The sequence below is a fragment of the Arvicola amphibius genome, chromosome 11 (assembly GCF_903992535.2).
Source record: "Arvicola amphibius chromosome 11, mArvAmp1.2, whole genome shotgun sequence".
NCBI lineage: Eukaryota > Metazoa > Chordata > Mammalia > Rodentia > Cricetidae > Arvicola > Arvicola amphibius.
This window is the reverse complement of record NC_052057.2, coordinates 55,898,801-55,912,948: the sequence shown is the minus strand read 5'-3', so window position 1 is coordinate 55,912,948 and position 14,148 is coordinate 55,898,801. Positions and strand designations below refer to the sequence as shown.

General features: G+C 38.0%; 1 protein-coding gene across 9 annotated transcripts in view; it reads left to right on the top strand.

Annotated features, from left to right (window-relative positions):
* Window positions 1-3,274, top strand: part of LOC119826715 (zinc finger protein 431-like) — a 29,374-nt gene extending 26,100 nt beyond the window's left edge. For 8 of the 9 annotated variants that reach the window (XM_042055997.1, XM_038348182.1, XM_042055996.1 and 5 more), the window contains one exon: window positions 494-3,274. In XM_042055997.1, coding sequence (XP_041911931.1) covers window positions 494-2,156 — 1,663 coding nt within the window. In that variant the 3' untranslated portion in view covers window positions 2,157-3,274. The remainder of the gene's footprint in view (window positions 1-493) is intronic. The other variant, XM_038348189.1, reaches the window with a different exon arrangement.
* The last annotated feature ends 10,874 nt before the right edge of the window (window positions 3,275-14,148 follow it).

Below are 14,148 nucleotides of genomic sequence, written 5' to 3'. Positions count from 1 at the left end.
ACTTGTTGAATGTGATGCAAGTTTACAAATAATTGGTTTTCCATCTTCTTTGGGAATACATCAACAAACTCATAGTGCAGAAAAGTCCAATGAGTAATAGGAATGTGTATAAACTTCTCTTTGTCCTGTTGGACTTTACAAATGTAGTATGACTTACAATATAAAAAAATTAACAGTGGAATAATTGGGGTAAAAGTCTGAATTCTTCCAGTACTCTTATAATAAGTGAAAAATATCATAGAGAAAAAAAGATGCCATAAATGTGAGCAAGGTAATAAAGGCTCTTTCCATCACAGGCATCTTCATAGATGCAAAACAGTCATTAATGAAGAAGAACAACATGAGTGCAAACAAAGGGGTAAAAGCTTAAGATCTGAATCCTCTTTATAGTTAGAACAAATTGTAAATTTAATTCATACAAATATACAGATATAAAGATTCAACAGTGTAATGAATGTTGTAAAGATATTACATGTGCCAATTATCCTTGCAGGCATAAAAGAAGTCATTCAGAACAACCTTCTGAATATACTCAGTGGGTTAAAGCCTTTCCATATCACAGTTATCTTCAAAGACATGAAAGAATTCATAGTGGTCAGAAGCTCTATGAAGGTGCTGAATATGGTGATGCCTTTGAATATTATAATAGTTTCCAGATACAGAAAGGAAGCCATAGTGCAGCAAAACGCCATGAATGTGATCAGTGTGGTAAATCCTTTTCACGATACAGTCGTCTTCAAATACATAAAAGAACACATACTGGAGAGAAACCCTATGAATGTACTCAATGTAGAAAAGCCTTTTCACAACACAGTAATCTTCAAATACATAAAAGAACACATACTGGCGAGAAACCCTTTGAATGTACTCAATGCGGTAAAGCCTTTTCACAACACAGTACTCTTCAAATGCATAAAAGAACACATACTGGAGAGAAACCCTATGAATGTACTCATTGTGGAAAATCCTTTGCACGTCTTAGTATTCTTCAAATGCATAAAAGAACACATACTGGAGAAAAACCTTTTGACTGTAATCAATGTGGCAAAGTATTTGCAGTACAAAGAAGTCTCCATATGCATAAACGAACACATACTGGAGAGAAACCCTATGAATGTAATCAATGTGGAAAAGCCTTTGCAGAACACAGTTATCTTCAAAGGCATAAAAGAATGCATACTGGAGAGAAACCTTATGAATGTAATCAATGTGGAAAAGTCTTTGTATATCAAACTAGTCTCCGAATGCATAAACGAACACATACTGGAGAGAAACCCTATGAATGTAATCAATGTGGTAAAGCCTTTTCGCAACACAGATATCTTCAAATGCATAAAATAACGCATACTGGAGAGAAATCTTATTTATGCACTCATTGTGGAAAAGCCTTTGTACATCAAAATTCTCTTCAGAGGCATGAAAAAACACATACTGGAGTGAAACCCTATGAATGTAATCAATGTGGTAAAGCCTTTGTTTGTCAAAGTAGTTTCAGACTACATAAAAGAGCACATACTGGAGAGAAACCCTGTGAATGTTCTCAATGTGGTAAAGCTTTTGTATGCCAAAGTCGTCTTCAAAAACATAGAAGAACACATACTGGAGAGAAACCCTATGTATGTATTCGATGTGGAAAAGCCTTTGCACAACATGGTCATCTTCAAAGGCATGAAAGAATACATACTGAAGAGAAACTCTATGAATGTAATTATTGTGGAAAAGTTTTTTCACACCCCAGTGTGCTACATAGGCATAACAGAATACATACTGGAGGGAAACCCTATCATTGTACTCAATGTGGAAAAGCCTTTGCACATCCTAGTGTTCTACAAAGACATAAAAGAACACATACTGGAGAGAAACCCTATAAATGTATTCAGTGTGGAAAAGCCTTTACAGAACATAGTTATCTTCAAAGGCATAAAAGAACACATACTGGAGAGAAACCCTATATATGTACTCATTGTTCAAAAGGCTTTGCACGGCACTGTTATCTTCAAAGGCATGAAAGAACACATAATGGAGAGAAACCCTATGAATGTAATCAATGTGGTATAGCCTTTGTATCTCAAAGCAGTTTCCGAACACATAAAAGGGCACATACTGGAGAGAAACTCTTTGAGTGCCCTCAATTTGGAAATGCCTTTATACACTAAATTCTCTTCATAGGTATGAATGATCACATACTATAGAGAAACCCTATGAATATACTCAATGTGGAAAGACTTTTGTATGCCAAATCAGTCTCTGAGTACTAAAACATTCTGGAGAAAAAACATACACATGTAATGTGATAAAGCTGTTACATATATCAGTTATCTTCAGAATCATAAAAGATCATACTGCAAAGAAACCCTCAAAATGTAGTCAGTGTAGCAAAGTTTTGCAAGTCATGGTAGTAGTATAAGAGTAAAACTTGTGTGATTGGTCTGTTATAAAGCCTTTGAACATATTAGACTTTGAGGATTGGAAAAAAAACTCATACTGAATGGAATCTATATAAAGTATCTGGTAAGATTTATAGCCAAAACACTTATGTTCAATTAAACAAGATTTTTTATTCTGCAGAAAAAAAATTGACAAGAGTCAGCAGTTTCTTCAAGCATTATTATGGATCTTAGTTCAAGCCAGCCTGGTATACAGAGTGATATCCAGGATAGCCAAAGATGTACAGCGAAACCGTGACTGGAAAAACTAAGGATTAAAAGTAAAACTCAAAGAAATAGAGAAAAAAGCTACATAATCATGGAAAATACACAGACAATCTGGATACAGTATAATATTGTGTTGTCTTTCAAGTGTTTGGCTGCAGAGGAAGGAGGAGCAATAGCTGCTAAAAGACAATTATAAATGCTTTTGAATTAATCCAACCTATATATTTTGAAAATGTCTTGACATTGCAATTTAAGTCAAAAGATATGATACTTTGGAGAAGAGGTTTTGTTTTTGTTTTCACAGGAAATGAGAGGCTGTGGCTTTATTCTAGGCTAAGAAAAATAAGCTTTGATCAAGGAAGACCTCCCGGAAAAAATCTCCAGTGGAAATGGATGGCCGCAATGATCCAGTGTTTTAGAGCACCAGTTTTGCAGTTTTTCTGAGTTTTGCATACAGAACAGCCTCCAAATTGCTGGATGAGATAACCCAGCCTCACAGAATACTCCAGTTAGTACTTGACCATAATCCATAATTTTCTTTTCTTTTCTTCAGTGTATAGAATGGGATGCCCATCATTTGTGAACCATTTTTATTTAAATAAATAACAAGCAGTGTATGATCAAGCTTTCCAAGTAAATATGTCTGTGAAAAGGTGGTAGATTGTTGTACCTGGTTTTAATTTTCATGTTTTTTTGGTTTTTCGAGACAGGGTTTCTCTGTGGCTTTAGAGCCTGTCCTGGAACTAGCTCTTGTAGACCAGGCTGGTCTCGAACTCACAGAGATCCGCCTGCCTCTGCCTCCCGAGTGCTGGATTAAAATTCCCTGAAATGTTGTTTGTAATCCATTCTAGCATGGATGTCAGTAAATAGGTATGTATTTAAATTCATGATCCTCATGTGTCAGTCTCCTGAGTACAACTCTAATGTTAGATGATGTAACGTCACTGTTTGCTATTTTGTCAATACAACACATTTTAACAATATTAATGTTATAATGGTTAATAGAAGAGAATATAAGAAACATTAAATTTCTCATGTGTGTATCCAAAGCTGCATTTTTATCTATCTGGTAGAAATGTAATGAGCTGGGATAATCAGCAACCTATAGTGTATCTCACAACATTGCTTGATGTTCTATTGATAAACTTTGAAGTTTCATGCATCTTGTCCCCATCAGTTTTCCATTTGGTACTTCATCTTGAAGTACTGCCTGCTAAAGGAATTAGCCAGGATGATAAATAATGTAATAACAATGATATTGTTTTAAAGTATGCTTGTGTGTGTGTGTGTGTGTGTGTGTGTGTGTGTAACATTATTATGGGTTTTTAGGCCATGAAACATATGTGGAGATTGGAAGTCAATTTTGTGAAATCTACCTTGTTCCATTCATGTGGTGATCAAGATGAGCTTACACACCAGAGAAATTGCCCACTGTGTTCTTTGGCTGATGCTCAAATAAGATTAGTTGAATTATTATGTCAGTAAACTTGTCTTTTCAGAATGTAAATATATTTCCATCGAAAGACAGATGAAAATAGGACATTGAATAATAAATTGTAAATGAAAATGTTACATTGCTATCTTTTTCTTTTTTGGTGGAATGTTTTAGTTCTTTCTGAGAGCTAAGCACTGTTTAAAAGACTTGATGACCTGAATTAAATCTCTGGGAGATCCATATTACTCCTAGAAATTTTTCTAATTTTTCTACACTTGGGCTGTAGCATATGCTCCCTCCCACAGAGGCATGTATATAAATGATTTTTAAGTCAAATAAGTGCCACTGAGTTTACTTGTAGCCAAATGATTCTCTGAGTTTCACCTTTAGAACTCACATAGTGAAAATAGATAATAGACAACTCTAAATTTTCCTCTCACTTCCACATACACATCATGATAAATGCATAGACACATAGAAGCATTTTTAAATGCATGAAATTGATAAAATAGTCCAATTATTGAGAATATATGAAATGATTTACCAGTTTAAGTTACAGAGTTTAAAGAAGTATTATTGTTCATTAGAACATTGATTGATCCTTTCTAAATATTTTATCATTTAATTCTCTAATTCAAATATAGGTCATTGTAAAACATCTCAGCTGGACTTAAGAGTTATATGCCTGCAATCCCAGCACTTGGGAGATAACTGCCACCCTCTCTTAATTTGAGGACAGTTTGGTCTCCATAGTGAGTTCCAGGATATCCAAGACTATTTAGAAATATTCTATCTCCAAAAAAATTCCAAAAAGAAAACTCACATCTTAAATTATGGAACTTTTCCTAATATAATCCAACTGGACTCTGACTGGTTACAAAGAAACCTTTTGTTATCTTTACTCATTAATAGAACTGTGTTAACTGAAAATAAGAAGACTATGGAGAGTCCATTAACAGATGTGTAGAAAGATACTGAATCCTGTCAGAAGCCATGTCATAAGAAGAGCAGATGGCAATTAATATTCAAGGTTTCAACTCAGCAGGAAGAAATTTTCTAATGAGAAGCCTTATTAAGCAAGGCCAGAATGTTAGAGACTCCAGAATATTTTTGCTTTTGGGTGTAATTTCACAGGTGGTATTGCAATTTTTCCCTAGTGTCTATAGGGAGTCCTCCACTGCCTGTATATAGTGTGTTTATCTCACAATTACATCCCGATTTACTGGGCATTTTTATCTTTTAAAGCGATGACCCCTTGTTCTGTATTTTTAGTGGATATTATCAGTGACAGTTCATACAGAGTTGTAAAGAGTACCAATGAATACAAAGAAATACTTCATAAATCAAGTGTTAGGCGCAAACAGCTGTATTTCCCCAGGTGCCAAGAAAGCTGTACACTATTACCTGATATAAAATTTCCAAGTAGTTTTAGATTAGACCAGGTTCCTTGCTAATGGTTTCTAAGATTAACTATTCCCAGAAAAACAATCTCGTTTCATAAGGTATATATACAGCTTTTGGGGTTTTTGAGCTAAGGTTAAAAAGGCACAGTAACCTAATTTCTATACACTTTTGCTAGATTTAATGGGTAACCTAGGAAAATAATTGCAGCATTTTTTCAGAAACCCTCCAGGAAGAGAAGTTATGGCTGGTCAGGGCAACAAAAAATAATTTGACTTCATAGCCCCAGTAAAGAGTTACAAGTTTCCAATTTTTTTTAAGTTTCCAATTTTTTTTGTGGTCTAAATTACGTGCAGGGTGGAAAATACATTTTAAGATTTAAAATATTGTTAGTGTCATTGTGACTTTGGTAGTGTTGATTGAGCTAGTATCAAGAAATTTATGGTATGCTAAAACCCAAACTAAAGAATTTATTGGCACATTTTTCACTGTTAACAGTCTCAAGACCAGAAAGCATGTCATTTTACAACTTCCCTTACAGAAAGTTAGTGTAAAATGTTTGTATACTAGAATATAGTACACAATTTCCTTATTTTTCTTAGACTCCCTAGTTAGTACAGTTTTATAACTTTTTAAAGATCCTTTATAAGACTACTTCTCTTGCTAGCAAAATGACTGATTCTTTGCTGCTGCAAGTTACAGCCCACAAATTAGGGAGTTGACTAAAAAATATTATGCTCCTTCATTGCTTTGTAACAAGTTACTCAGATTTTTTTGCATGTAAGTTGTCAAAATGACTTTTAATTTTTTTTTCAAGTGTAAATTCTATACTTCTGGGAGAGTTAGAGAATTTGTCATGAGAGAATAAAGAATGAATCCATCAAAATATGTTTGATTATCCTTTTTTTCCCTAACCCCCTCCACTAAAAAAAGTCTCAGTATGTGCTGTGCTGTAGAGTTTCCCTTTGAATCCTGTCAGCAGTCAAGAAGTTCTTTCAGGCAGGGCTAGAATCCATTGGCATCTAATGGGTTCTTTCATTATCTTCAAGTGATAGGAGATAGAGTAATGTTGCATAATAATCTGTATTATAATGACATTTGGGGGCTGAAGGGCTTACTCATTACTGCTTCTATTGGTTATCTAAGTTCAATTCCTAGCACCTATATTAGGTAGCTTAGAAGTACCTGTATTTTTAGGTCAGAGTAAATTACAGGGTATGACGCTAAAACCCTGGGTAAACCAGTTCTGACAGCCAGTGGTGATGTTGTATCCTGTCCTTGTGATTTCTTACTCTGTTCACAAGCTCTAATAATTTCTTCAATTTCAAATCTTTTTATCGTTGTCTCTCTTAAAGCCTGAATCTCCTGACCTACATGTGTTTCTAATGATTTCAATAAGGTATCAATTTTTTTGGTCCCCATTCTGCACCTGTGATTCCAAGGTTTTAATTTTTTCCTTCAAAGATAACATGTCCTCCTTGAACTTATCTTGGCTATCATGTAAATTCCCATTCTGGAAGTACATTCTGTCTGTTACCTTATCAAAACTTTGTGATAACGTCTGAACATCAAATTCAACATCCTGAACCATTTCTAGTACCCTTGGATATGGAGTCAATTTTGCCCATCATGGTATTTCCACTTGCTCAGATAACCTCTGTTTTTCAATAATTTTTATCCTTTCAACTAGCCATTCATTATTAGTCCATAAATATTATATAGTTCTTAAGAGTGCCATATTCTTCCTTAATGATAGAATATGGAAAACTGAAACCTAATAACCAGTAAATTGAGGTATCCCCATAGTCATATAAACCTCGCATGATATAATCCATTGTATCAGTAAAGAAAGCAGTAAAATTTGCGTTGGAAATGAAAACTGCCATATTACCTATTATCCAGCAGGTGGTGCCGTTGCTGAGTCACGACTAGAACCACAGGGTTCTGTTTCAGTGTCCGCCTCAGTATTTATTAAAAACTGGGAAATATGAGTTGCTCAACAAAGTAGATGTAATTAAATCAATTCCATACACGGAACCAGAAACCCAGAATCCAGGGGAAGAGAAGAGTAACCCAGAAGTCACGTATGCCTCCATGTGACAGAGTCGCCCTGAGGGTTTGCAAATTTCAGCAAGCGCTTTTGCTCTGATTCACACCACTTAAGCGCTGCACTTGCAAGGGAGATTTAAAAACACCTCAGAAAAGAGCAAACCAGGCAGACAGAGACTGGGCCTGTGGAGCTTGGGAGGCGTGGAGTTTAAATCCACGTGGGGAGGAAAATGATAGGGTGTGTGGGGACTTGAAGCCAATCTGAGGTGTGTAAAGATCAAATATAAGGAATTGCAGCAAGAAAAGCCACTACATGATAATTTATATTGAACTGCTGGCTCCATGCACAGGGCACAGGCTGAGGCCGAAAGAGGGCTTGTGCCAAGCTGAGCTGGCCTCAGGCAGCTGAGCGGGGGGAGAGGGGGAGAAGAGAGGTTCTAAAACCAAATGTTTGGGTGCCAGATGAAGGCATAAGTCATAAACAATCCCACACCAGTTTGGAATTATGATTAATAGATGGTTATTTATTTAAAGGGGAAAATCTTACAGATTACCATCCCAGACAACAGCCCTCTGCATGATCAGGAAAGGAGTCTAGTAGTTGCAAGTGGAGCTGGAAGCAAGAGAGTGAGTGGAGGGCTGCTGCTGCTTTTTTAAAGAGAGAGAGACCATGCCCCAGTGGACTGGTATCTCAGTGGCTATTGGCTGAAGGAGCAGAAGGAGCTCCTGCAGCACTTTATGGTCAGACACTTGTTGCTAATTAATCAGTGTAATTTTTCTGAGGTGGGAGAATTAGCCCTCAGGCAGGGAAAAATTCCCTAATTCCATATGCAGTGCAATTTGTCCAGCCCTAAAACCACATACACACAACCAATAAAACTCAACACAGCAGGTTTTATTAATAGAGTATTTGAGCATTCTTATACATACTTAACCAGAATAAAATTGGAAGGGAAAAACTTGGGAAGAGGTGGAGAAAGGACAAAGGAAGGGAAAAGTCATGTAATATATTTTAATTTAAATGTATCAAAATAAATTTTAAGTGTAAACATGACTACAGGGATGGCTTAGCAGGTAAGAGCACTAGGTGTTGTTATAGCAAACACAGATTCCATTCCCAGAACCCACCTGGTAGCTAACCATCTCCAGGAAATTTACTTCCAATGGATCTGATGCAACTTTTGGATTCTCTTGTATAACCTTTATATATGAAGAATTTTTCTGCCTGTGGCTTTTATTTTCTCATGATTATATTGTTTTGTGTCAAATTGTCTTGTCTTATTTGTTTATATACTTTCAGGGGCAAGAGTTATTTTCTCTAATAGCCTGTTATAAAGAAATTGTCAAAAGTCTATGTTTCTCTTGGAAAACTTAAAGATAAAATGTACATGTGCATTCATGTGTGCATGAGTGTAATTCTTCAATGCTAGTATTTCTCATGGTGTGAGAGCTTGTGCATTATCTCCTAGAATTCCTGTGCTGAGATTCTGATCTCCTATAGTTGACATCCTTTGGAAAATGATAAGAACATCTTGGGAATGCTTCCATGTATGGAACTAGGAACCTTATAAATGAGGCCCTGGTAAACAACTGTCTCTTTTACCATGTTAGAATATAGCAGAGATATCAATAATTTTTGATTGGATTTTTTTTCCCTCAGACACTAAATCTGCTGATGATGTGAGCTTGGACTTCTCAGCCTCCATAACTGTGACAACATATGGTTTGGGTTTCTAAGTCACAAGGTTTATGGTATTGTATTATAGCAACCAGGACAAAGGTATTGAACATCAATAAGCAACAAAAAGTGTGGCTTTAAAACAAATGAACAGAGAAAGAAACAGAAATTTATATTCTCATCATTCTGAAAGCTATACTTGAAATCAACTTGTTGGTAAAAGGGTCTCAAGAAAAAGTTATATGGCTTATCAAGCTTCTCTCAGCCTTGTATGGAGGCAAGGAATTGAATTTTATATAAAACATCTATTTCTGTACATTTGTTATGATTGAAAGGCATATGGTTACTGTGTGTATTTATGTTAGGTATATTATTCTTGTTCATTGTGTATTTTAATTCTCAATGTTTATGCTTACTGACTGAGAGGACAGTCATATCATCTTTCCCAGACAATTTCAATTTTTTTTCATTAAGATTTTCTAGTCTGAATGCTTTTCATTTTCTTAGCTTGGCTTACTGTGGCTTAGAGGTTGTCTTGGATAATAGTGGGGCATCAGAAGTCTTCATTGCATTCCAGTGACTGTGTCCAGATAAGGCTGAAAGTGCAATTTTATGCTCAGTCCCACAGATGTCATTTAGGAGAATTAAAGGACCACCCACTTCTTCCAGGTGTTTGGGAACATATTTTTCCTGCATCCTCATGACTCATGTAGTGTGTGAAGTGGAAAGCTAGTTTTTGTGACCACTCTGGTCTTCAGCCCTGTTGTGCAATGGGTAGTAAGTAGTAAGAAATCAATCCCTTCATGATTGATTTACAGACAATTGAACTCACCAGTTCAGTTTTTTTAAAGATTTATCTATTCATTCATTCATTCATTTATTTATTTATTTATTATGTATACAACATTCTGCCTCGATGTATGCCTGCACGCCAGAGGAGGGCACCAGATCTCAGTACAGATGGTTGTGAGCCACCATGTGGTTGCTGGGAATTGAACTCAGGACCTCTGTAAGTGCTCTTAACCTCTGAGCCATCTCTCCAGCCCCCACCAGTTCAGTTTTGATTATCTTCATTGTTAGAGCTTATCTAATATTAAGAAGTTTCTCTCAATCTTGTCAGTTTCAGGGCACATGTGAGTATAAATTTTGCTCACTTCCTGTGTCTTATGAGTCTCTCAACTCCCTCTAGAAATGAATTTTTCAGCTCTGAGGAAATGGCTATGCAGTAACCTGGCAGGATAAGTGAAGGCTCAACTGATTTTTCTTTTTTTTTTTTTTCGGAGTCAAAGCACTTTATTCAGAGGCGTGGGGAGGAAAGGCTGGAGAGTTCCACGCTGTCTGCTGTCCTCCACTGGGCAGAGCTCGCAGGTCTGCCGTCGCTAAAAGCTCAACTGATTTTTCAAATTCTGTTCATAAATGTCAGAGTGCTTGGAGATGGTCCAGGAGGCAAGAGTTATTCTGCTTCCTCCACACCCATATTAGCCTCCTTGGTTCTTTGAAGCTTGTTCTGTGGAATTCAATTCCTCTAAATATATGCTGCCTCCTTTTCTGTTTTCTCACTGAGAATTACAGAAATTAATATTTTTTCTTTTGTGTCAGCACTACTAGAGATAAAGCATAACATTTCTTTTTACATTTTGTTCCTCAGTGATGGTTTTGACTCATTTCTAGGGATACTTCTACCAGTGTTATTTTGCAGTGATTTTTTTTTTTCCATTTCCTTATTGGGACACAAATCTATCTTTAGAGAATGAAAATTTTATATGTCTTCATACTGCATTTATTTCAATGCTTATATCTTGGTGACATTTTTATCTTTTGAAATTTTGTTAGAATTTTATATGTGACTTTTATATTTGCAAGATTTTCTTCCTTCTCCTTCCAACTCCTATCATGCCCTCCTCAAAATCAATCTTTTATTCCTTAGTATCATTACATACACACATAACATATATTATATATAGGCCACATTTATAAACATATATTTAGCCGGGCGGTGGTGGCGCACGCCTTTAATCCCAGCACTCGGGAGGCAGAGGCAGGCGGGTCTCTGTGAGTTCGAGACCAGCCTGGTCTACAAGAGCTAGTTCCAGGACAGGCTCCAAAGCCACAGAGAAACCCTGTCTCGAAAAACCAAAAAAAATATATATATATATATTTACATATTGTATTCACATATAAGCAATATATATTTACAAACATATATTCAGAGTTTTGTAGTTTACAAATTATATTCATACCTCCATAAATACATATTTATTAAAATCATATTTTATGAATGTATTTATAAATTTATAATTTATATTATATTCATATATAATTATTTTCACATAAATTTAATATTTTAAATTTAAATAAAATTAATTGTTTAATAAATTTAAATATAGATATTTATATATAAAAATATATGTGAGTAATCTATATTTATAAATGTGGTCTATTGAGTTCTTTTATTACTGTGTTTTTGTATATGATTGTAGGGCATTTGGTGTAGGATAACCAATTAGGGACCTCATCCATGCAGAAAACTTAGTTTCACTTTTTTCCTATGAGTTACCTTTTGCTTTTCCTTTAGGTCTCTGTGAGATTTTCCCCCTCTGCTTATTCATGTCTCATTGAGGCAACCATGTTGTTGAGATTTTATTTTGTAGAACTTCCTGTCATATACAAAGGACCTCATCTCACAGGAGATATCCTTATACTCTTACTGTTGTGATATTTATGGTAGCATTTCTATGGTGCTCCATGAATGTTATTTTTGGGGGTTGTGTTGTAAATGGATTAACTATAGATAAAAGCACCCTATAGTCACTTGTTCCTTGCATTTGGACAGTTGTGGGTTTATGTGGTGGTCTCCTATCTGCTACAAAATGAAACTTCTTTGAAGAGCGATGAGAACTTCACATCTCTGTATTTAAAGATATGTGTAGCCTTTTGTCTGGGCTGCGACCCTGGGCTGCCTGGAATCCCTGATCCTGTGCCCTGACATTCCATCTGAACTGGTGAGTGAATGCGGACCTTGGGGCAACCTGCCCTGGAAGAGAGCACAGACTCCCTACCCCCACTTCCCTCTGCAGGCTTGTGTCTCCCAAACTTTCCCTAGTGTTCTCAGGTGTCCTGCTTCTGTTCTAAGGCCATCCACCCAAAGGGGTCAGACTCTGGCCTCCAGGCAGGTCTGAGGATTCCTGCGGAGGGGTGCGGGCTCCTTCAGATTGTGCTGCCAGGTTCTCTGTGTGGTATTCCATCCCGCCCTGCCCCCACCTTGGCCCTTTTGTCTGGGCTGCGACCCTGGGCTGCCTGGAATCCCTGATCCTGTGCCCTGACATTCCATCTGAACTGGTGAGTGAATGCGGACCCTGGGGCAACCTGCCCTGGAAGAGAGCACCCGACCCCCACTTCCCTCTGCAGGCTTGTGTCTCCCAAGCTTTCCCTAGTGATCTCAGGTGACCTGCTCCTGTTCTAAGGCCACCCACCCAAAGGGGTCAGACTCTGGCCTCCAGGCAGGTCTGAGGATTCCTGCGGAGGGGTGCGTCTCCTTCAGATTGTGCTGCCAGGTTCGCTGTGTGGTATTCCATCCCGCCCTGCCCCCACCTTGGACCTTTTGTCTGGGCTGCGACCCTGGGCTGCCTGGAATCCCTGATCCTGTGCCCTGACATTCCATCTGAACTGGTGAGTGAATGCGGACCTTGGGGCAACCTGCCCTGGAAGAGAGCACAGACCCCCTACCCCCACTTCCCTCTGCAGGCTTGTGTCTCCCAAGCTTTCCCTAGTGTTCTCCGGTGTCCTGCTCCTGTTCTAAGGCCATCCACCCAAAGGGGTCAGACTCTGGCCTCCAGGCAGGTCTGAGGATTCCTGCGGAGAGGTGCGGGTTCCTTCAGATTGTGCTGCCAGGTTCGCTGTGTGGTATTCCATCCCGCCCTGCCCCCACCTTGGCCCTTTTGTCTGGGCTGCGACCCTGGGCTGCCTGGAATCCCTGATCCTGTGCCCTGACATTCCATCTGAACTGGTGAGTGAATGCAGACCTTGGGGCAACCTGCCCTGGAAGAGAGCACAGACCCCCTACCCCCACTTCCCTCTGCAGGCTTGTGTCTCCCAAGCTTTCCCTAGTGTTCTCAGGTGTCCTGCTCCTGTTCTAAGGCCATCCACCCAAAGGGATCAGACTCTGGCCTCCAGGCAGGTCTGAGGATTCCTGCAAGGGAGTGCGGGCTTCTTCAGATTGTGACGCAAGGAATAGGTCCTCCTCTGGCACTGGGGAGATCCAACCAGTTTCAGTCACAGCAAAGATTGGTCTAGGACACCAAACGCCTCCGGGCTCCTTTTGAAGGAAGAGATGGGCAGGCGCCAATGCAGGAGCTCCTCCAACAACATGAAAGGCAACATGACATCACCACAAGCCAGACATCCCGAAACAACAAGAATTGAATACCCTACCCCAGAAGATATAGAAGAAACCGACCTTAAACAGTACTTTATGAAAATAATAGAGGACCTTAAACAGGAGGTAAAAAACTGCCATAAAGAAATGGAGATGACAAACAAAAAGGTAGAGGAAATAAATAAATCTCTCAAAGATACCCAAGAAAAACAAGAAAGACAAGAAAAAGCAATCAAGCAGGTAAGGGAAACAGTACAAGACCTGATAAATGAAATGGAGGTATTGAAGAAAACACAATCTGAGGGACGACTGGAAATGGAAACTCTGAGTAAACGAACAGAAACTTCAGAGACAAGTATTTCCAACCGAATACAAGAGATGGAAGAAAGAATCTCGGACTCTGAAGATACAATAGAGGAAATAAACTCACAGATTAAAGAACTAAACAAATCTAACAAATTCTTAACACAAAACATTCAGGAAATCTGGGACACCATGAAAAGACCAAACCTAAGAATAATTGGGGTAGAAGAAGGAGAAGAATTACAACTCAAAG